Source organism: Gallus gallus, chromosome 9, assembly GCF_016699485.2.
Source record: "Gallus gallus isolate bGalGal1 chromosome 9, bGalGal1.mat.broiler.GRCg7b, whole genome shotgun sequence".
NCBI classification, from domain to species: domain Eukaryota; kingdom Metazoa; phylum Chordata; class Aves; order Galliformes; family Phasianidae; genus Gallus; species Gallus gallus.
In genome coordinates this window covers 5985102-6010111 of record NC_052540.1, presented here as the reverse complement: position 1 = coordinate 6010111, position 25010 = coordinate 5985102, and the positions used below count along the sequence as shown (strand labels likewise).

Below are 25010 nucleotides of genomic sequence, written 5' to 3'. Positions count from 1 at the left end.
TCTAAAAACAAATATTAAATAACTGAGACTAAAATGGAAAATAAATTATTGAAGTGAAACATAACGAAGAAAACTCTGTACTGTTAACTACAATATTAAATAAAATTGTTGATATTCCTTCAGTTTCATAATAGGAAAGTCTTGGGAGTTAAGATAATGTGAAGCAATTTGTATAAGCTGTTAAAAAGACCCCATAAGAAATAATAACGAGATCATGAAGTAACTCCTCGATTATTTCCCACTGGTAACTACATTTTTTGTAGTCATTATAGTTTATCTCTCTGTCCCTCTTGCCCTCAAGTGAACAAGTGCTGTGGATTTTACTGAAGCTGCTGTTCTGGATTGAGCCACCCCTCTTTGCAGTTGGTCCATGCTGGTGGTAAAGGGGGCAGTTGCAGCAGCACCTGTTTCAGAAGCAATACTCCCTACTCATTAGGCTGTCAGAAATCACTGCCTAAGGACAAAGACAACACTGATTTCAGCAGAAGTTAGCAAGGCCAGGATAAGTACGTCAGTTAAATAAAGATTTATCTGCTTTCTATGGTATTATTTACAGAATTATTTTAAGGTTTCCATTTTGTTTGTACTTTTCTTCTAAGGTTCATTATTTTATAGAGAGCTTCACCAAACTGCAGCTCAGACCAGTAGTACCTTTCTTTTCTTTTTTCTTCCTTCCCCTTTTTTCTAACACCACTTAATCAATGAACGAAGCACAGAAGAGTACCCAAATTTAAGTGGGCTCTGAGGTCAAAATACTACCCAGTATTCCAAGTGCTTGTCCAAATCAGTGATCTCAAAGGAGTACTCAATATTTGTTTTCATCATTCTGAAGGAAGAAGAGTCTACAAGATACCAAAATGTTCATTGTACAAAAAAGTCATCAGGCACCAGAATTTCCTCCTAGCATTTTGTAAGGTATTCCTTCAGCTGTGGCTACAGAAGTTTAAAATCTTTAGACAGAGAAAACTCTTCCAAACATTCATTCATTGCTCTGTGCATTCTACATGGAAAAAGTTCCCAAAACAACATAAAACATGACACGGTAGAAAATTAAAACAAAAGAGCCCACAGTAAATATTCAATATTCACTCAGAACATCAGCAGCCCAACAAGCTGCGAGTTCAAAGTCAGTTCTGTAGCTTAATTATGCATAGTTTTTTCCCCTCAAACTAGTTCTTGAAATGCTATATACGGTAAATATTTGATACTCAATTTGAAGGCTTTTCAGATGCTCCTAACATTGCAGAACTGATGTAAATCTCAAAAGAACTACTCAAAATTTGTCAGTAGATCCCTAGCTGAATGATTCCATACACCTTAAAATCCTGTATCCTTAATAAACCAACAAAAAAAATTGTAGGAGTACTCAGATGAATATTTTTTTAATTGCATACTCCATCAACATAGCAGGAAACTACAAGGTGAGTATGATGGTGGTGACCACGTTGAAGAACAGCATTTTGCAGTTGAGAATCTCCTCTATCAGATAGTGTTCAGAATGCTCTTTAGGCATTACTTTTGTAGTAACCTACTTATTTCTTTTACAACCAAATATTAGTATTTTTACTGGGTCCTATACATGTAGTATTTATGGAGAAAATAATTGTACTATTCCACTTCTATTAGTTTGGGAATTTGAATTACACCTATTAATAAATTCATTCAAAAGATCATACTACGCATGCATACTTTTTCAACAACCAGGCTAAAAGCAGCATAGGACACACACAGCTTCCAAAACGTGTTCCATTTTAAAGGAAGACAGAAACACTGATGATCTCCATAAGGTGCTCTGAGATATAGCAGTGAATATGATGTTTACTGATATTTACTTACAGACCATATGAACATTCCACACGAGTTGCTTATATGTATAAAACAATAAATGAAACTTTCAGGGATGAAGCACAGAACTCTGCCTCTGAAATACAGCACGTTCACTGTCAGCATGGGTTTGTCCTTTGAAATCTACTGCTGCAGACACTGGGAAAGAATGAGGCATTATACCTCCTGCCATGAATTGTTACTGATTGTCAGGCTCAATAAAATACTTCGTGGTCCTATCAGGGTTGGAAATTGTTTCTTTCTAAATGGAGAGAGCGATCAATAGTCTGAGGTGAATGCACTTCCTGGTAATGAAACAAGGTAACAAACTTCTTCAAAAAATGAAGTTGAACCCAGACTAACTGAGTCAGAGGGCAACAACAATACTGAAACAGCAACAACAAAAACCAGCAGCCTAGCCAGAATATATATTGCAAGCTTAATTTTCTTCTGCTAACTTTAAAGGTTTATATAATATTTGTTTATTTATATTGCAGATATTACATAACGATATGCCAGTATGACTTTCTTGTTGAACACCTCTTAAATTCAAATAACAGAAAACAATAAGTGTTACATAGCCTATATATGTATTTTTATGCATCTAGCATATATGATCAGAGATTAAGCAAATGCAAATACTTAGGGAGATAATGCCGTTGGGAATTATTTCAAACTGAACACATTATCATCACTTAACAAATAAGAGTAACATTAAGAAAAAAAACAAAAAACAAAACCCAGCAGATCCTTTGACCTTCTACTTAATAGAAATAACCCCATCACCTAATTTGTTTCATACTCTGAAATCTAGAATCCGATGACATTACTTGATTGAAGCTTTTAAGTGCAGTTTTGAATTTTGACTAATTTCTTTACAAAGCATGACACTGTTTTGTTTCCAGAAGATCATAGAAACACGTGAGCTGGAAGGGACTCTTAAAGGCCACCTGTTCCAACTGCCCTGCAACAAACAGGGACACCTATAGCTGCATCAGGCACTCAGAGTCCGGTCCAGCCTGACCCTGAATGTGTCCAAGGATGCGGCATCTGCTGCCTCTCTGGGTACCCTGTGCCAGTGCCTAACCACCATTACTGTAAAAAAAAACTTCTTCCTTATATCCAGTCTAAATCTACTCTCTTTTAGTTTGAAACCATTTCCCTTTGCCCAATCACAGCAGACCCTGCTAAAGTCGGCCATCTTCTTTCTTATAGTCTCCCTTTGGACACACATATCGATCATGTATACATCAATTAGAAGTGACCAAATATATTTGGAATAACTCATCCATGTCCATGGATGCCCAAATTGTACTAGTCTTGCATTCCTACATTATTACTGTGTCCTTCATGAACATGATGTATAAGCAAAATTGAACACGTGTGGTATCTTTTCAGCAAACTGCCTTTGAAAACTGTTAAAACAAGCCTTTGGTCTGTGAGCTTATTCCCATATTGAGACAGAATATATCAATACTATACTCTATTTCACTTGTGAGACCCCATTTTTCAGTCTACCTGGAATTTAAACCACCTTCTGTGATCCCCGGAATCTGCCTTCTGCTGAGCTGCTACATGCAGGGATTCTGTCCGTTCTGTATTTCTGTAAAGTGAACTTATTTTTAAATCCTCAGAGCATTTAGGAGTAAGTATGGCCCATAAAAGAGGTTCTGCTCATGAACTACATAATGAAATAGTAAACTCATAACTGAAATACATGTCCAACTAGCCTCTTGAAACATGTATTTGCTAGAAAACCAAGGAAATACTTTGCAGTATTACCAAAGTAATACTCTTCAGCTAATAATACTTAATTTTAAAAGAAAAAGTAAATTACCCTAAAACAAACCAAATCTTTATTATTTGCAGTTACGATTCAAATATTATGCTGTTATTATATATATATATAAAAAAACAACCACATGACTGAAATACCAAAATTCATATTAAAGGTTAAGTTTAAGTTAGGTATCTCAACTGCTTGCTGCTTCAAGGCCTGAGATTTCAGGTAGCTGAGAATTCTGGCCCTACTCCTGAAGGATATTCAATAACTCACGATTTTTTTTCTCACTGAGCAGTAGGAGGCTGCACTGAGAAAAAGCAGGTAGGCTGTTAGAGTTCAAAATAGGATGACATATTACATATTCTTCCCTTACTGTTGGTGTGTGAAAAAACACGATGTTTGTAATGCTCAGTTATGCAGTGACGTTTTAAAGGTGCAGAGCATGATTAACACAAACTGCAATCTGGAGACAAAGCCAACAGGCTGGTCAGGGCTTGTTTGCTTCTGAGATAAAACAACAGGGTTCAGCTGCAAAAATGATTCTGAGAAGACCTCTTTTACCTCCTTCTCCTCCTCCCACATTCCTACCTACATGCATCACTTGCTCTCTCAGACCAAAGCAGTAGACTGCTTGGATCTTTTCCAACTCCACAGAAAGTACTATGTATAATTTTTCATTCATATGACGAATGTCTTAATAGCTCAGTACTCAGCCACCAAGCATAAAGTCCTAAAAATCCTGGGTTGGGTTGTCTGCACACAGAAGTAAGCCCACCAAAACTCCCTGGAGCTCACAACCCCTCTGTTGCTGGAAATGGTATCGTTGGCTCTGAACATTTTTCACTATCTGGTAAATCTCACTTCAAAGTCTTGCTATCTCTGAAGGAAGCACTGACACTGCTTTGCAGCTCACAAGGATTGCTCTAAAGGTCCTCACCAAAGGAAGATGGAGTTGACACAGTCATTGAACATCATTTTACACGTTCCACATTTTGGGAAAGGGGGATTTACTTGGAAGATTCTCACTCTGTTGAAAGCATGCAGTGCAAATCGGAGATAAAGGAACTCCTGCTCTAATACAACTCTCAGGCCGATAGAATATCTCCAGAGAATCACTTAGTGCTATGCATATGGGGGACGACTATTATAATAATTTTGAATATTGTTGTAGTCTGTGATTGAGGTAGCTAAAACTGCAGACACATAATACAGACTCCTTGCCCATACAGATTAGTGTTGTATTTTCTTCAGTTCCAGTAGATAATTAGGACATAATACAGAGAAAAACAGATGTTTTGTTTTTATTGCAGATGAAAGGTAGCAATGAGATATAATTTGCTACCCTCATTATTTCTATAAAGTGAAGAATGGTTGTTTCTGTATTTATACTCAAAGACGAGTGAGAAAATTACACAACCCAAATATTATGTGCAGTCTCTTTACTTAAATGGTAACTGCTGGGCCTTTAATTGCATAGCTGGAGTTTTTTAGAAAGATTGATTATATGTTATATACCACGCATAGGTAATTAGGTATCAGCTATATTTGTGACTTTGCCAGGGAATGTTATTCATTCAGAAGATAGCTTTCTTTTAGTACTAATTACAATCAAGTTCTTAGTGCTTTTACGCAAGGAAGCAAGATAGCACTGAGGGCCAGTATCCCAGAATACTTTGGGTTGACATTAGAGATATGAGACAAATAGACTGTGGGAATGAATTTTCAGTGTTGCACAAACCCTAAAAGTTTTATGGATATCATTAAAGTAATTATCTAAAAGATCAAACATTTATTCACAGTTGAGCTGGTTGAAATTTTCCCTTTGAAGCACTGCTTTGCTGATGGAAAAGTGGCTGCTGGATTAAAGACATCTTCCTAAGATAAAACTACTGTTGCTAGAAATGAGAGGATTGGTTCTTCCAGAACTACCTCCCAGTATTTCTTTCATTATTTTTAGGTTTTCACAGCAAGAACTACAACTCTATCTGTATTTATCTCTTATACAAGATCCTCATATTGAACGTATCCTGTTGTTTCTCTGCTACTTTGCTCCCCTCTAACACTCTCAGTCAGACCCAGGAGCCAGCTTCAGGCTTTTTGAAAGATACTGCTCCTCAAGGAGAGGATTAGATTGAATTTGCAGTGCTCTCTTTTGTGAAGTACTCATCAATTCAGGATCAACAACACTATTTTAGTGTTTGTGGCTACATTCCACTCAGGGACTGGAATACACTCACATCCTATACAAATGCAGTATGCTGAAAGGAAAAACAAGTGTATAAAACAGATTAAGTATACACAGGGATAAGGCGAATAAATAAATAAATAAAATAAAAAAGACTATAAAATGATCGCACGGCAGTAAGTATTATTCAGATGAGATACCAGAAAGTAGTTATGTTCATACACAGTTAAATCAAATTAACTCCAGCCAGCAATTTTTCTATGCAGCAGAAAGTGAATATACATTCTGATTTAGCCTATCCATTGCTATCAAGGCCATAAACCCCATGCAACACTACAAATGTAGATATCTCTAAAAGGGAAGTGGAAACATACAAAGTCCATACCATGTATACTGCAGAACTGCACGCATAATGACAGACAGTTTTGGTTGTATGACCTTTTATCTTTTCCTCCTCCTTCTGAACAATGAAACTGAGATCAGAATTGTTTGTGTGTAAAGCAACTGAAGAATGTTTGATCGATTAATGAATGATATCTGTCCATTATTATAGTAATTTCTCAGAATTTGCTTTACTTCCCAGGGGCTTGTGATTATTTTGTACAGTTTGTTATTAATGTCCATTGTAGAACCACCAAGCATAACATACTTTATATTACTGCACAGGAAAGAAATTGACCTGTGTTCTTTGTTCAATCCTCTTTTTTATGCTATGAAGGAAAATAAGATGAGATAGCTGAGTTTTTGATAACTTTGCACAAAAAAACTTCATGCAAATGAAGTTCATAAAAATGCTTTCCTTCTACCTTGGATAATACGTAACAGACATGGATGTTAATGGGGGAGAGGATGGAACTATTACAACAACATAAAAGTTGCTCTTATTTTTGGCAATATTACCGGGTTTGCCTTTTACTAAAAAAAAAAAAAAAAAAAGGCAAAAAAATTGCAAGAATACATGCCAAAATTAGATACGTTTCTCTTCTGTACCTACAGATAACTTATAGGAGATTTCTATCTGCTGCTGAGTTTTCATTTTTCTCCTACATTTACTCTTACTCTTTAAGTATTGCAAAGCCTCTTCTGAATCATAACCTTTAAGTATAAGTTTTTCATTTCCTACTTTTCATTCTCTCACATTTTAGCTTTAGATTCTGAAGCCCCTGTAAAGGTTTGTATACCCATGTTTCCCAGTGATGATTAAGCATGCCTGAAGGATGTGAAGATGATGCACATCTTCAACTGCAAATGTGAGAAATCACATTTACACACTCTAACTCTTGTAGCAAAATCACAGCTGGTATTATTATAATAGAAAAGGCCATTCTCTGGGGCAAGCAGACTATCAGACAGCATGAGGCTGCGTGCTCCCCTCAGGTGCACAGCAGCATACACCTGTCTCTTGTTATTTAGATAGCAATCCCATTGCTGCTTAGGTTAAGAGGACAGCATAATTGGCAGAACAAATTAATAATTAACTTCCTTAAACGAGTGTATTCGTTGTGCATTCCCAGAGCACAGTGAAAAATTCCTTTTTTTTTTTTTTTAGATTTATTATTATTGAAAGAAATACATAAAAGATTTAAAGTTGGCTTTTTTTTCTGGCTAGCTGATGAAGAATTGCTTTGTCATTTTCAAATTTCAGGCATGGGGTTAAGGTGCCAGTATTACATTAAGTCAAAAGGTTTCATACTCCGCTAATTTAAAGATAATCATTATTCCTAATGTGTATCAATATCTGCAATACATCAGTTGACTGTCTGGATAATCCAATGCAACTCTTTCATTTAGTTTTCTAAGATAATAACTGAAACAACCAGATAAGCTGAAATTTGGAAATTATAACAATAACATGAAAATTATTTAAGTTCTTGATGATCGATTCTATTTCAATTTAAAACAGTGAAAAATACCCTATGTGCCTTTAGCACAGATGCAGACTGACTGCAAAGCACACATCAGTTCTATTAAACTCCTACTTCAGTGAAGAATAAATAAATATTGTAAGATGCCCTTGAACTAAACACCTGAATATTTTTGCTCTTAGCAGAGGTATTGTGAAATAGGAAATTAATGGACAGGACTTCTAAAGGCATGAAATTCAAGGAGGAGTTTTTCTATACAAACGTTATCAGCAGCAGTTACAGATATATGCTCTTTTTTCATACCGAAGCTCAAAAGCAGCACTTCTTCAACTTGGAACTCAGACATTTCTAACAGAATATGATACATATATTTAGTGCGGAAATTTAAGGAAATATTTATCCTTTCATTATTTATTCTTTCCTTCAAATTTTCAAGCAAAATACAGTACTTCATCTGAAGCCAGCAAAATTTAAGAACTAAGGCAGGAATGAGGTACTGTACTCTACATCTTCTTAAAAGATAAAGGTTTTTTGGATTGATAATTCTAAGACACCTTTGTACATGTATACACCAAGAACTGATATGTTGTCTTCAAAGATTGAAGAAGGCCTTCAAATGCTGAAAAGGTGGCTAAATCTCCCAAACTATGAAGTCATGAGTAAAGAGGTACCTACTCCTAGTTGTGGGGCATAAATGGTTTTCAACATTTTCAGAGAACAAGCTCAGGAATATGTAAGAAAGCAGAAAATTACTTGATTTTATGAGTCTTCAGGAAAATCTGTGTGGTGATTCTTTATTCTTTTCCTGAAAAGTTCCAAGAAAAGTCTCTATACTAAAACTACCTAAATATGGTCCCATAAATCCAAACTATTATTTTGTATAATCCAAAAGGTGGCTGAGATGTTGTGCCTCAATTACTCAGTGATTGATGTAGATGCAGATTTATTTGTAGGCTGACACTGGATGCCTAGATTCCTAAACAAAACAAGGTGCTTAACATGGATGAAAACTGCAACTGAAACTCTGAATTACAGAATAGCTGAAATATCAAAGTATATGGACAGATAATGAAAACCACTGTAACTGCTTAAATATTTTCAGATAAGTCCATAGGTAGTAAATGGTGTAACAGCTTAGGACAATGTATTTCTGAAATCAAAACACAACTGGTCCTCTAGAGATAGAAAGTGACAGTCAAGGAGGGGAAAAACAGTAACGCAAAGAATCCATGAATGAAATGCAGAAAGATCTCTTATAGAAGTTATCTGAAAGAAACTAGATGTTTTTTGTTATCTGTACATACCAAGTTGTATCGTATTCTATTGTATAAACACTAGATTTAGATTAATGAAATCATTTCTGTTTGAATTGGAACATACTTCTAACTGTGATCCCAACTGCTCTATTTGCTTTAGCTGAGTACAGGGAGATAATACAAGAACATCCATTAATTCAACCACTTTCAGTTGAATATTCAGAACACTCAGAAAAAGAAAACTGGGGTCTCTGTAATGGCTGTGAGGCACTACAGCATACCCTCAACTCAGGAGTGCATCCAAATGCAATGATCTAAGAGATACTTCATTGAGAAACAGCTGGAAGTCACTTATGCAAAGAAAAAAAAAAGCCATGCAGGCTATGTATCCAATTATAACAAGAACAATAGACAGCTCTGGAAAAAATGCGAGTCCACAGGTTAATCAATGTAAAAAAAAATGAAATCAAAAAGGCTCTATTTGCAATTATACAATCACTGTGATTGGAAAATAAGTAAGCAAGACCCTGGACTCTCACTAAACGCTTGAAAAAATGCTTCAGGGTGTTCCATCCCTGGAAGCATTCAAGGCCAGGATGAATGGGGCCCTGGGCAGCCTGAACTACTGGGAGGTGTCCTTGCCCATGGCGAGGGTTGGAACAAGACAGGCTTTAAGGACCCTTCCAACCAAAACCACTCTATGACTCCATGATCCCAAAATCCAAATGAAGTTCCTGCTTCTGCCTGCCAAGAAAGATTCTGTAGACTTCATTTCCTATTCATAAAGAATATGTGGCTCCAAACTGAAACATGCTTTTAAGACATGAAATTGTTCATACAAAAGGATTCCCATTTTCTACTTCCATACTTCTGAAATATAAATGGATTTACAATCATTTTTAACATAAGATTTTGGTTGGTGGTAAATGTTGCAGCTTTGTTTCCTAGCTCTGTTGTGCTCTGGCAGCGCTCGCAGATCCAAGCACATTTAGAAGACTTCATTTCTAATTGGTGGCATTGAATTCACAAACTGCCCTGTTATCCTGATCCTATTTAAAAGCTGCTGGCATCGTCTTTACTCTTAAAGAGCGTATGTGGGTTCTGCAGGATGGCCAAGATTTATATTCCCAGCAGTAGCTGAAATTGAAAAGAACAGGGCAGATTTACACCAGCAGAGGCATTGGCTTGCATGCCTTGCAGATGCTTAATGCAGCTCTCAGGAACATTTTACTTTCTTCAGCAAATAAGTCCACCATTATAGTAATAGCTCAATATGGCCGACTGACATCAATTCCCCTGAAATCTTCAAGAATTGTTTCTTAAATCTATTTCATAAGACAGTCAATATCCTAAAAAAAGCTGAGCTCTTTGTGAAAAGTGAAATTGATCTTTTTTCAAAATCATGTAAATCATAAACATTTGTCTTACCTATCAACAATCGTTCCTAAATACATTCCCAGAGTTGTGTAAATAAGAAAACAGTTTTTGATTATATAGAGAAGAGGTATAGTGAGGACTGACAAATCCACAGTAAAGGCCTCCTGCAGTCTTAGGTGTGGAGCTGTTAGTGTGGTCATTTTCCATAACAAATTATCAACACAAATTTCATTAATTATCAGCCATAATAATATATATTTTTAAAATATTAGACATTAATTGAGGAGTCACATGAGAAGGACGGAAGAATTTTAGGACAACATTTAAAGTTCATCTCTCTATACAAAAGTTGTACCATGTATATCTAATACAATAATAATTAGAAGAAGAAAATAGAATTTAATGAGTGATGCGTAAAATGAGTTTACTAGATCAAGTTCTTCTTCCATTTCAATGCAGATTTCAGTAGCAAAGACTTTAGTTAAAGACTTAGAGACTTATAGACTTAAAAAGCTTTGGTATCCTAATCCAAAACCATGTTGGATTTATGGAAAAAAAATACAGTAGGGCGATTTCTGTTCTCTAACTGTGATAGACTGACTTAATTTTAATTTGTATTTGACTGTAATGTGCTTTCCTATTTCATGTCATTTGCCAAAATTCCACATTATTAATATTACCCTCTTCTCAAAACCAGCACCTCTTCTTGGGCTGTACTTTTGCTTGTTGCCATTTACTCTGCTTTGTATATTGGCCAGAAAAGGTTTCACTGTAAGACCATACTTTTTCTTACTGCCTAATAAGCACTGCTCCATAAGAAGAGACTCCATTAGCTTCACAGAAATGCATGACCTGAGGTGTCTTTTTGAACACAGTCATCAACCTGGCAGAATAAACAGACGTGCATCCCAAGGCCCAGTGTATTTCAATAATTATGAACTTCTTGAAACTCTCGTGTTATATCTAGCATTCTCAGAGCAAAATGAAAAATTCCTTTACTTTTTTTCTCCCCATCACTGTGTGACAGAAAACTTCTGTAGAAGACAAGGTATTTTGCTTCCCAATAAGAACACTGCTATACAATTTACATTCACAGTTGCACTGTGGCAACACTGCAGTGAAGTAGAAGTTTGTGAACTGTAGTTTGTACACAAGGTATGAGCTGCTCTTCTAGCCTTAAAACCTGTAATGCATAATACTTGTATTCACAATAGGTTTAAAAATATGGATGGCTTAATTACAGCTTTAAATATTGAGACTGTTTTATCATACTGACAGAAAAAGCACATGAAAGCCCTGATTATTCTTCTAAATGCAGTATGTCTTTATGCTGTCATGCTGTAATTTCAGTGTGTCTTAATAAATGAGATCCATAGTTTGTTCACAATTAAATAATTCTATTATAATCAAGTTTGTTGCTAAATTGCATCAAGCCAGCATGTCAGTTCAGTAACACTTTATGACTACAGTTAGCGCACTGTGTTTATTTTTTAACTATGCAAAACTACTTTAGCTGCACAGTTGCAGTTTTTTTATGTAATGTTCATCAACTGCTTAAATGCAGGCATTTCTAGGCTTTTCTATTGCCAAGAAAATATCAAAATGTGGAAAGCAAAGTAATCGAAAACCAATACTTCCAGAACTGCACACATCCAGAAACCATAGCATCAAAGTAAAAATAAGCAGCTCGTGCACACAGATAAATTACTTCATATTTATCTCCTAATGTGCATTGCGAAGGGTAAAGATGTCGGTACCAACATTGTGAAGTGCTTCAAGCACCTTTCTGAATGCTCCAAAGTCAGCCTGCTTTACTTGAAAGATAAGCCACTCAGCAGTCCTAGTAAAATCACCCAAGTAACAACAAATTTTGCTCATGGGCAACTTCTTCAAAACAGTTGTGCATGTTTCATAAAAACTCTGGTGGCATAACTGATAAATCACAGATAGTGTACAATATAAATAATAACTCATAAGTAAGAAAACAAATGTGCCTGTTCACTTTCAAGGTAACTGAATACATATCTTAACTAGGAATTTTTGTTCTAGGTTTCCTTTAGGTTTCAGAGTTCTCAAAGTATTACAGAAAACTATGCAATTTAGCAGCCCTTACTCCAGCTTTCTAGGTGTATTAAAAACTCTCTATGGATGTTTTTACCTTGTGAGAAATTCACTTGATATGGGGATATTCCCATGGTAAGCTTTAAGTCAGTAATACTTATTATTTCATGGTGCTACAACAGCCTGGCTCACCTTAAGTCTTTGGAAAATAGTAAGCTAGTATGAACAACCTTCAAAACAATATTCCATGATAATAAAACGATCATGGTGCATTAAAATGAAAAAATGGCATAATGTGGAATACAGAGAAACATATCTCAATAATTTCAAGAAAATAGAAATAGCTAAATTTTAAAATATTTTCTGTGGGCAGTACACTTTCTCCTGAAGGGATACAGAACATTTACAGAGGCATAAGAGCAGTCATTGCATTTCACGCTGGGCTGGACTACAGACATCAGAAATGCACAGATCTACGGTCAATTTATAGGAAAAACTTCAGAGCCTGGCTAAAGGAATATTTGCATGTCATAAAGCCAGTTCTTGGCAGCCACTGTGTTTTGTTTCTCAATATTTTGTTATAGCAATGATATTACAGTTGCATTAAAATATGTATCTCTTAAAAGCTCCTATAAACTGGAATCTCAAAGAGTATTTTCAGCATTTGTCAGCACTGCTGACTCATTCTTACGCTAACAAAGGTTGTTTTGAAAAACAGCCTGATGCTGAATAGAAAATTATCAAAACAGCACTTAAAGATGGAAAAAAAAAAAAAAAAACAATGCTGATTTTGCTTGTGGGCTCAAAGATAATCTTCAGGATGATAACATGGGCATAAAACAATATAATTCTCCTTGCAAACTAAAATAAGTTCATTAAAGATGTGGATACTTGGCTAAGATCCTTTCCTCCGCTCAAAGAAGTATTCCCATTCTGACTTAAAAGAAGGAAAAAATGTCTTGGCTTGACCACCCCTCAGTATCAGTTCGAGTAATGTAACATCCGTAGTACACAGAGTGTGAAATACACTGTGAATTGGCCTGCATAATGTTATGCTTTCCACTGCAACCAAAGTCTTGCTTGCCTTGGTTCATTATTCAAACTATCATTTGGATTTAGTCCAATGGAGGCCACAGAGAACAGTTAGACAGAAGATGAGGGACAGAGTTCTCAGTCTACTGACCTGAAATAAAGAGGAAACTTATTGCAAAAAATTTGATGATCAAAAGAGATTTCCTGAGGATGACAATGAGGGAAGGGGCAGTAATTCAAACCTTCTCAATAGAGTTGTTAGCAGAGCTTAGGAATATTTTTGCATTGATAAGAAGTGAGAAGACTTGATCTTTTGTTTGCTTGGTTTTTATATCTCTAAGGAGAAATTCTGCCAGTGTTAAAATCATTCTCCCACTAATTTCAACAGTACTCAATTTCTGAAATATATAATCTCATTACACACTGATCTCTTTTGCAGTTCTGGTATGCTTGCATCAAGGTAATTGACAAAAGCTAGACACAGCACTAGTGGCTGAAAGGAAACATGATCAAGAGTGTAAGTTAAGCAGCTCACCAGCTCCCCATTTTCCAAGCCTGCTGTATAGCTGCAGAGAGATCAGAAAGCTCAGAGCCGAACCAGAACCACACCACATGTGGTTATCTCCTGTGTGCATGAGGAGGCTGTACAATACAGCCATTTTCTGAAAACCTGTCATCTGTCCATGAGATGAGGATACATACATAAAGAACCCTAAAGATCAATCATCACAGACTTGAAGAAGATTAAAAAAAATAAATCACCGAAGTATGTTTCATGTGTTATTCTTTGATGGCCCAAATTCATATTTGGCTACCTAAATTGTCCACTTAAAAGCACACCTGCTCCTACTCATTTGAGAAAATTAGATACTGGTTTAGGTGCCTTTTACTGACTTTGTGTACAAAACCTCTTGTAATAGGTACTGTGGTGTGAATAGTCATATATAATTAAGTATGAGAAATTGGGGGGAGGGAAGGGGAATAAATTTCTTCCACTCCACATTCCTTCCCATTCCGTATAAATAACAAAGAGACTTTCAATTTAAAGTCTGTGAGCTCTTATTAATACTTTCTTAATATTTTAACAGTAAAAGGACACATACACAGGCTGTGCACATCCTGTATAATAAGCAAAAAATTTCCTTACTGAAGTCCATCCAGTTTAATGTAACAATTAGGGCTGGACACCCTTAAAGCCATACTGAAAATAAATTCTCCAGAACTACCTTGGCCACCACAGCTATGTGGAAGACTCAGACACTTGCTGTGAGTTACAGTTATGGCTGCACTGCACCTCAGAGCTTCAGCGACACTGCTCATGTATAGGTATATAAAATGGTACACGACCTCTTGAATTTGGCCAAGAATGGAGACTGCAACTAAGGTTTGTGCCACACTTCTGCACCATAGAAATGTGATCTAAAGAATTAAATTAAATTTGGAATGGTAATAAAGTCACATGTCTGGCCACTGCCAGGAAAGAGTGAGTAGTTTTGTGGGCTAGGTAAAGCCCAAAGCAGCTGGCATAATAAATTTTACTGCTCTGCTGTAACCATGATAAATGATTTCACTGGTTTATGCTTCACCCTATTCCAAGGTCACAAGATTCCTCTCAGCAAAAACAAGCTATGAATTGTTGTCGCAATCATAAAGCGAACTCAGCAGTGAAGTATGCTGCCACATTTTACCCTGCTCCAGCTGAACTGGGTACCAATCATTGAGCTGTCTTCCACAGTTATGTATGCAACCTGATCTGTAGCACTGCATTTTTTTTCTTCAAAGAAAACCCGAAGAATCTGAAAGATTTGTCACTACACAATGAACAATTCTGAAGGTGAGATTTCCAAAGGTCTTTCAGAATCTAAATATGAAGAAAAAAAAAAAAAACAACAACTCAACTGGTGGGATTTTCAGAAGAGTCCAGAGCAGTTAACTTACTTTCAAAAATCTAGCCCTTAACTTCTTTCCCTTTTGAGACCAAGGAGATTGTATTGGAATGCCAAGCTGCTTTTTGATAAGCACTATGAAGTATCCAATAGTTTCTGGACTACACCGCGATAGGCCCATAGATAGAAGATGATGTAAATAATTCTAGGGTTTACACCAGGAACTGTTCTGTCAACAGATACTTGGTATTCTACTCAAGATGTGAGAAGGTCTCTGTTAGTGCAGCTATCTTAGGTTTACTGATTTGAGACAGTAACTGTAGAATTGTCCAAGACATTCTTTAAGGAAGAAAGAAATTGCACTTGTACGTAGCTACTTAGATGCACACACTCTTACTTAGCTTATTGTCTTTGAACCAATGTACACTCTAACTCACACAGACTGCTGAAATCAACAAACCATACAGAAGCAGATTCCTGAGCTAAGCATATCTGTCTGCAATGAAATGACAGAATTGCAGGGGTTGGAAGAGATCATCAGTTCAACTCCCCTACTAAGGCAGGTTCCCTAGAATAGGTTGCACAAGTTGGTGTCCAGATGGGTCTTGAATATCTCCATAGAAGGTGACTCCACAATCTCTCTGGGCAACCTGCTCCAGTGCCCCATCACCCTTTCCATAAAGAAGTTTTTATGCCTGTTTGTAAATTCCCATATTCAAGTTTTAGGCCACTGCTCCTTGTTTTATGACTACACACTAATGAAATGAGCCTGGCCCATCCATTTGCCTCCCATCTCCCTTTAGATATTTATAAATGTTAAAGAATAAAAAGTATATATTAACTCATCAGTAACATCAATGCTACTCAAATTCCAGTGCAAGGCTCATCACACACAATAATCTACTTGATAACGAATCACAGAACATCTTTAGTTAGAAGAGGCCCAGAACGATCATCAGGTCCAACCCCTGGCTCTGCACAGGACCACCCAAACCCAAACCCTAACCTGCACACAATGCTCAAGATGAGACCATGCAAGGCAGAGTGGGACATCCGCTCCCCTCAACAGCTAGCTGTGCTGGGTCTGAGGTACAGCTGGCCCTTCTGGCAGCCAGAGCACACTGCTGGCTCAGACTCAACTTGCTGTCAAGCAGAACCCCTAGATTCCCTTACATTGGGCTGCTCTCCTGCCTCTTGTCCTCCAATCTATACATATATTCTGCGTTGTCCCACCCCAGGTGCAGAATTTGGCGCTTGCTCTTGTTCAACTTCACATAGCTGGTGATTGCCCAGCCCTAATATTTTCCAAGGTCTTTCTACAAGGACTCTACCCTTGGGGAAGACAACAGCTCTTGCAGTTTAGTATTGTCCTCAAACTTAGCACACACACGAGTCCTGCATTCAGACAGATCAAGCCTTTCCTTTATGGATTAAGCACTTGGTTTTGTAGAGGGGAGTGTAATCTAGAAGGCTTAAAGAACACCACTAACTTTTTTAGCTTGCTTTCTAAATTTCTAAAATACCAAATAAAACCATAGGAACCCAAAGAGGGATTATACATCTCCTGTTTATGCCATCAGCAAAGTGTACTTAAGTGTCCTTTTCTGGTTGGACCTACAGAGCAACCTGTGGGAGATGGCTGACATTGCAGAGCATCATGTAGGTACCCAGCTACTCCCCCACAGAAACCATGCTATTAAAATCAAGGAGCATTTGCAAATAATCATGAAAAACTGGGAAGAGACTGCTATGAGTTATACTATAGCAGTGTTGATCCTGCCCTATGAGAATCTTTTCCATATATTAGGAAGTCAGAAGATCATATTAGAGGTGCAATTAATTGCCAAAACATGATCTTACTGACACGCAAATGCATATGGCAGCTTGTCTGGTAAATGTATTTTAGTTCAATGTTATTTTTGCTTTGGAGTTCACATAAGACAATGTTTCATGAATAAGCTAATGAGAAAAGTTACTCCCAGAAAAATTCCCTACTGAAAGAATCAATTATTTATAAAATGCCATACTTAAAGCATGGTATACTCCCACCTCACGTAGTTCAGGATATCCAGTCTATTTTGTGATATAAGAAGGAAAAATAGAAATTAAAATATATTAGCATTTCAGTGCTTTCTGATTTATGTCTTAAAAACAACAACAACAAACTAACTCAGGAAATGATATGGAGAAACTAAAGTGAGAATAAAGTAACTGTAGATGGTAACACAGATGAAAAAGTTCTTTCACATGATCAAATACATCCCCTGATGATGGAAAATGGTTCTTGACAGTACATTTACCAGTGTTTCATCACCGCTAAGTTACAAGAGTTACACATGTATTTCTTTACTGAGCGGACACAGTTACTCTCCTATTCAAAGGATATAGAAGAGAGGCTGACTGCACTCAGCTTTCCAAGTCAAAATACATAGCTCACTCCAAAAGTAATATTAATTTCCTGCTATTTATTTCCATGAATACTACAACAAAGAGCACAATAACACTATTTGATAGAAAAAATTCTCAGCTACGGAACACTTTTCCTTAACACAGTCACCACCATTAGCTATGCATTTTCACCAGTGATAAACAAGCGTGCATGGCTGTAGTCTCTTTCACACTGCCGTCACCACTGCTCACACCCACTCTTTAGTCTCCATAAACATTCAGCAAGCACCGATAGATGACAATGTGTGCAATTTTTTCCACATGCAGAAATTCATTGTCAACGCTGTGCTTCATACGCACTTCCATGTCAGACACCATTTTGTCAGATTGACTCTCTGCTGCCACCTGTCACACGGCAGCAAAACAAAATGGAACATTGTTGGGAAGGTCTGACCTCTACTACCATACCGTACTGCTAACATCTGCCTCTGACATCTTGGGCCAACATCATCGAACAGGATGCATTACTCTTGGAGCCAACCTCATATTTTACATAAACTTTGTAGTACCATTGATGATTTTAGATCTTTACTTATACAGCCATTTGAAATTCATCTTCAGCACTCAGAACAGTATTTTCTGAGCTGACATTGGTTACTTGAGACTGGTAATCTTAAATATGATATAATGCAAATGTATTCCTATCTAGGCACCGAGGTTTCATATCACATATAGCAGAAACTGTTTCCAAACTGATTAATGAATATGAAAAGCAAGTGCTATGGTCATCCCATGGTTTATCACCACATTCTTCTGATAATCAGGACACAGATGGTCTTTTAATAGGCATTCTGAAGGTAAATTAGTAAAGTTACCATCCCTATACCTACATCTTTGATATTACAGTGTGGGCCCAAAGACATGAAGAAACTTGCTTACATAAAATACCATGTTGATGAGATATGTCTTCTTTCATCCAAACGATCCTTATCTTGTTTAAGATTGATAAATATTTCAAAGACAACTCTTATCTCTCTAATAATAATTTCCTTACAATATACTCTTCATAAAAATGATAAATTGCATACAGCATAGCAGATGAAAGTGAAAATCCACAGATTAGACTTAAAATATATTAAAAATTGCTTCCCACATGTCAGTATACTCTGTAGTGAAAAGACTTCAGCACTTCCACTATGCTGATACAGTAAACTGTTTTTTTTTTAATGATAAATGGAAAACTTTTATAGAACTACATGTAATGTCATGACTCCAAGATTCTCCACTGACAATGGATATAAACCTCTAGTGTTAAATATGACTCCATTAAAGAACTTATTGAAATGAATGATTCAGCCAAGCTAACTCATTTATCTCTTTCTCTGTGGAGCCCAGTAAAGGCTCACAACAGTTGGAATTTGCAACGTAACTGAAGTAGTCTTCTGATTTCCCCAAACAATTACATTAGTATTTGAGTTGTTCTGTGTGATTTCTAAAGCAGATGAAGGTATGGATGGGTTACAGATAAGAAAAAGCCACAAGTACCTGATCCAGTTTCCAGTGGAATTCTGCAGGGCGGAAGGTGTCAGCCTGATCAAAGTCTTTACGCAATAGAAACACTAATCGGCAGTTGTGCACGTACAAGGCATAGTGATGTCGGTTCATCTCTGAAAGAGGGTGCAGGAAGATTAGTTGATGAGCTGAACTATCACCAACACTTTTGTTTAGGTTAAAGTATTTCAAAGCAATACACATCTAAACAACAAAAAAACCAACAAATCAAAATTGTGTTTTTTCCAATATCGTGCAGCATTATGATTCTAGTGAAAGCTACATAGTATCTTCCAGAACTATACCATATTCATTTTATGGTAGCATTATGTCCAAGTTAATAAATAAGATCCAAATCAATATTCAATCTAACTACTTTTTGAGCTTCATCAAGTATGTTATGCCTTTCTCCAAATGTTTCCTCAATAAGACTCACCTGTCTTGTCAGAGTTGCAGAGAATAGTCTCTTTCTCAGCTCTCAGTCCTGGGCTAGGTCCATGTTTCATCCACAGAGAGATGGTGAATTGATCAGTTAAATTCTTTGGGACTATACCATCTGGAATTTTGGCTCCTTGTTTTCCATCAAATTTAAAAATCATGTCATTGTTATCCATGAGAAGCCCGGCTGTCCAGTTAGTTGTTGCACTGGGAGATGGTAAGAGGTCAATGGCACCTGAGGATGCTCCTGCAAATGGCATATAATTAATAGCAGAATGAGACACTAATGAAAAAACTGTACAGATGAATTTACTATGGGTGCGGGGCCTGATTCACACATTTATATTATTTTCACACCTCAAATGGTCCTGCAAGCTTCACTGTCAAATTACATACACATTATCTAGTAGCCAGCATGCTCAACCAGTAAAACCAGTAGATGAAACGTACTGCACGGTGACTACAGAAAACATTAAGTTACTTCTCTTAGAAATTTCTCATTGTTTTCTAAAATTCGTTAATGGCATTTCTTCAGTTATTTCAAACAGTGCTAAGACTAAAACAAAGTTTTGTACCTCCAACAAGAAGGCTTCACATCCTCCTTCCCTGTCTGCACAGAGATATGTAGTATATGGGGGTGATGTGTAGCCAAATTCAGTACAGTGGATATGAACGTAGAACAAGTGCCCTAATGTCCAAAAGACAGCAATAGAAACTCATATTTTTGATATGAATATGATTCCATGCAGAATATTCATTGCAAAAGAGGTAATATCACTTTAGTGCTGGCTTGTGGCAGGTTGTAGCTGCATGTGTTTTTGCCTAATGATAGATACAGGACTTCAGTGGTACTCAGAACTCAGATCAGTCCCTCTACAGAAAGTAAATCATTAATAAGTGGTCCCTAGCTAAATGCATTTGTTTGTTAGAATTAACTGGGGGTTGCTGAACCCTTGAGTCTTTCACACATTGTTTTTTATTACTGTTGGATGATAAGGTAAAAAAAATACTTCCTAAAATGCTTTGAGGCACAGTATTAATAGGTCCTTGATTTGGCTGCAATGTAATCAGTAAAAGCGCGCACCTTTACTGCCAAAAGTAAGTACACATTACTGAGTTATTGAAAGGCAGAGCTGAACGATCAGTCACATAAAAAAAAATGCATGGTCCTCAGCATCTGAATTCTCTGCATTTCTAACTGATAAATTAAGAACTGAGCACAGGATTTATAAACTGGATCCTCAGTTACAGAGAGAGAATCTTGCTTTTCATATGACGCAAATGAATACTTGTCTCTGATCATTCAATTCTGCACTCTCTGCAATCACACAATACTTCACCGATGGAAAAAAAAAAAAAAGCAGGGTCTCCTTCCTTCACTAAGAACTTATTTATCCAACCATAAGATAAAATAAGATCATTTCTAGAAGATAACTGCTTCCCATAAATAATTTAACGTGCTTTCATAAGATAACCTGTTCTCTCTACAGTAGGGATGGCAACAAAAGCCAGATATCAAAATGTAAATCTTTCCCAAATGCAACTCTGATGTAAAGTTCACTTTCATTTTAACCTTTTTTTTTTTTTTTTTTTTAATCAAAGTCCTATTATCAGTTTCTACCCTGTCTATACTTCTTTATGAAGAAATGGAAACCTTGGACAAAAAAAATACTCATTCATCAGTAAAACTTTCCCCACTTCCTTTACATATGCTTTTTCACACTCTATTTTTTCAACTGCTTCACATCCAATTCCTTCACAGATATGCTAAGCTAAAACTGGAAGTTCAGCAGTATAGTTAGATCTGTCCAATAGCTCACGCACTGCCTGCAGCTACTGCAATGGCATTGTCAAACCTGTGGAAATGTTTCGACCATTCTGTTTTTAACCTGTTTAGGCCTACGTGTGGTACAGCCAGCCACTGAATTAAAGTTTGACTTTGCGGAAGCATCTGGTTTGTTCAGTAGAAAAAGACTTGAAATTCAACTTGCTATTCCGTAAGTTTTAGCAGGTGAAGTAATGTTAACAGGGTGTTTGTGCCATTTGCAGTACAGGTCTGTAATAGGCATAAAACAATGTTCTTTTTTTGCTGCCAACATTAAGTTCTTGGAGTCAGCGGAAGTACTTGACTTAAGCTATAATATATTTCTTTTTATTTAAAACACTAACATTTTATGAAACCAAGTTCGGGGTCTGGTCTCATAGCTTTGCTCAACCTCTCAATTATAACATCATGAATATGATGATGATGCATGCATATAGATGGCAAATGGGCTTTCTCCTTTTTTTTTTTTTTTAGGACATTAGTAGGACAGAGATACAGCATTAAACTAAGCAATTTTCAGGTTGAAAATATTTTCATGTTATGTGAATTCTATTACTCTCCCTCATGTTTACCTCTCTTTCTCAGTCTCCCCAAGTGTTTCTTAAATATCTTTCCTCAAATGATTGCCCATAATGTTCCTTTATTTTTGTTTGCTTTTGCTCTGGCACAGTACTTAGCAGCAGAGCAGAAAGCTGAGTGAGGAAGACTTAAAACAGAAGATAGAGATTCAATTATGAAATCCTATGGTCTTTGTTTGATGGCCAATTTATATACGAAATCTCAATATACTGTCACAAAAACAGAATTAGTACCAACGGAAAGAAAGAATGTGAAAGATGCAGGATAAGAAAATAGGAAAAAATAGAGAAAGGAAGAGTAGGAGGTGAGGAGAGAAAAAGTAGTAAAGCAGGGAAAAGGCATTAAAAAAAAAAGTGAAAGTAAATGGAAGAGAAGAATAGGGCACTAGTTAACCATCAGTCCTATGATTTTCGTTGCTACAATCAAAAATGAACCATTTCAGCTAAATACCTATATCGCATGCTTACAAGTCAAAAGGATTTGGCACTTTTTTTGTTAAAAGATTGTTATATTGACTGACAGCCATGTTCATACCACATAGTTTCTGCAGAGATTTTTCTGAGTAGGTTTCACGATCACAGCCTTTTCCAATATAATTGGTCTGCAATTCGATCGTTGTATGTGTTGATGAAACTGGACCATCACACGTTTCTAGATGAATACTGGGAAACAAAGGTATGCTGCCGGAGCCAGGCTTGTATTCAATACGTTTGTTCCAATCTGGAAAAGTGCAACAACAACAAAAAAATTCAAGAGAGATTAAAAATGGGACAGGAATTATGTAATTTTAGATGACGTATTGCTCTCAAATGCCCCTGGCTAACATAAGAATCATTTATTTTATTAATATCCTATAAATTTGGTTTTTCCTCAGCATCAGGCTCTATTAAATAATACCACTAAATCACACAAACACAGGTTACATATCCTAGCATAACTGCTAATCAGTCAGGGTCTCCAACGTGCATGTCCCTATGACATCCTACAAGCTAGCTCTACTGAGATGAAGCTGCTGGCTCCACTGCATTTGGTTAGATTTCATAGTTTTATGATAAGAAGAAATATCTCCAAGGACCTGCGATATGCATCAGTCTTACTGGACTGTGTCCAAAAGCTAATATAACGTGTCTATAGTGCTACCTCTTGTCTTTTAATTTAGTGAAGTATCCATGACTGAAAGTTGCAGCTCAAAAGACTACTCATGCATTCAGCTAGGTCTGGCTAAGCTGTGCTTGTGCAGATGTCTCAGTCTACAACATATTGAACAATCACCTGCCTTAGGCCACCAGAACATGGTATACATACCACTGTTTCTCAACTGAAGCATTTAATTTTTTTAATCCAATTAACTATATCTTGCTTCAGAGAAATCCTTAACAAGCATCATTAGTTAAAAACATGAATTTTTGGCTCTTTCCTGTTCGTATTTCAGCCAACTGTAGCCAATCTTCTAAAGAACATAAATGACAATGCCACACTAATACAGAGATGTAAATAGTTAACTACTTTGCATTCACAAAACTATTCAGCTCTGCTACCAGAGTGTACATCTGTGTACCTGTAAAATTTCCCACTAGAAGTACTCCTGCATACATAGTTAAGATTTCTCTATTTTTAGTCCTAGGTAAAAGAGGAGACTATAAATGGAAAAAAAAAACTAGGTCCTGGCAGTCAATGAAACCTCTTAAAGCAAATGTACAGAGACAAATCTATGAATTCAGTAAGTGAAAAAGTTTGGTGTTTTTCAAGAGACTTAGTTTTCAGAAAGTTTCAAGAAGGGTGCTCTATAAATACCACACCAAAATCTGACAGTTCAGGGAAACACTTTGAAATGCAGAGCAATCACTAGTCCAGAGTACAGACGAAGATGGGATGCTGACAATCTGCATCTGCATTGGGACTCTCAGGTTTTCTTTGTGACTTTTAATACACATGGTGACGACAAAGCATTTTGCTTCCACCAGGAAGCTGAGACTTCACAGAACATTCTGTAGATATTAAAACTATTTTTATTAGAATTTTTAGGACGTCCCTGACTAAAAAACAGCTATGACTATACTGCCTGTGCATATATCAGCTGAGTTACTATTGTAGTAGTAATATCCCATATAGTTAGATTTGATCTGCAATATTGCTTACATCTCACTTTACTGTCAACTAAAACAGTTCCCATTGAATTTCAAGAATCATAAGGTGTATCATTACAATAACAGATTTCTTTCTAATCCATTTTTGAAACTTGAAATTAAATCCATTTTTGAAACTTGAAATTAATATTTTTTCAATCAAATGAGAGCAGGAAATTATTTCAAATACTCAAGATAAAAATAAAACAACTTGTTTTGAACATATGCTAATAACATAAGAATTAACATAAGAATTATTGCTTTTTCTAATCTCTTATTCACTAGTAAAGCATTAAATTCCTCACCAACAAGAAAAATAATAGTCAAATCTGTATCTCAGCAGCTTTCAGATTTCAGATACTTTCTTGCTACTCTGTTATAACTAATCAATTGGCTCTCATGCAAAATATTCATTATTTGTAACTGGAACGTAACTGAATTGCTCACTGTAACTTATTTACATGCAAATGCACATGCAACTGCAGTTATATGAAGAATGTTTTATATAAAATACGATAAATAAAATGCCTCAACTCATATGGAAGAATAATGGTACTCTATTACTGCTATATGGGCGTCCCTTGAACTGGAAGAGTTGTTTCATTTCCCAGTATTACCTTTCTACTTGTTAAAAATGATGACTTGTGACCAGGGATCATAAGCCCTGAATGTTTTAAATTACCGGCATTTTTCTCAGCTCTAAATTGTAAAACATCAACTACACTTGAAGTAATGTCTTTGTACCTTGGTCTCCTGCAGCATCACGGATCAATCCAAAATCCTAAGTCCCACTTGAACTTCTTCCACTGATGGAAAGAGGCTTCAGCATATATT

At 36.4% G+C, this 25010-nt stretch overlaps 1 protein-coding gene across 4 annotated transcripts in view; it reads right to left on the bottom strand.

The window, feature by feature from the left end:
- Window positions 1-25010, bottom strand: part of CLSTN2 (calsyntenin 2) — a 304706-nt gene that overhangs the window by 42310 nt on the left and 237386 nt on the right. For all 4 annotated transcript variants that reach the window (XM_015277049.4, XM_046898580.1, XM_040705896.2 and 1 more), the window contains 3 exons: window positions 22585-22770; window positions 19645-19893; window positions 19203-19324 (listed from right to left, as the gene is read on the bottom strand). In XM_015277049.4, the coding sequence (XP_015132535.2) occupies window positions 19203-19324; window positions 19645-19893; window positions 22585-22770 (557 nt within the window). The remainder of the gene's footprint in view (window positions 1-19202; window positions 19325-19644; window positions 19894-22584; window positions 22771-25010) is intronic.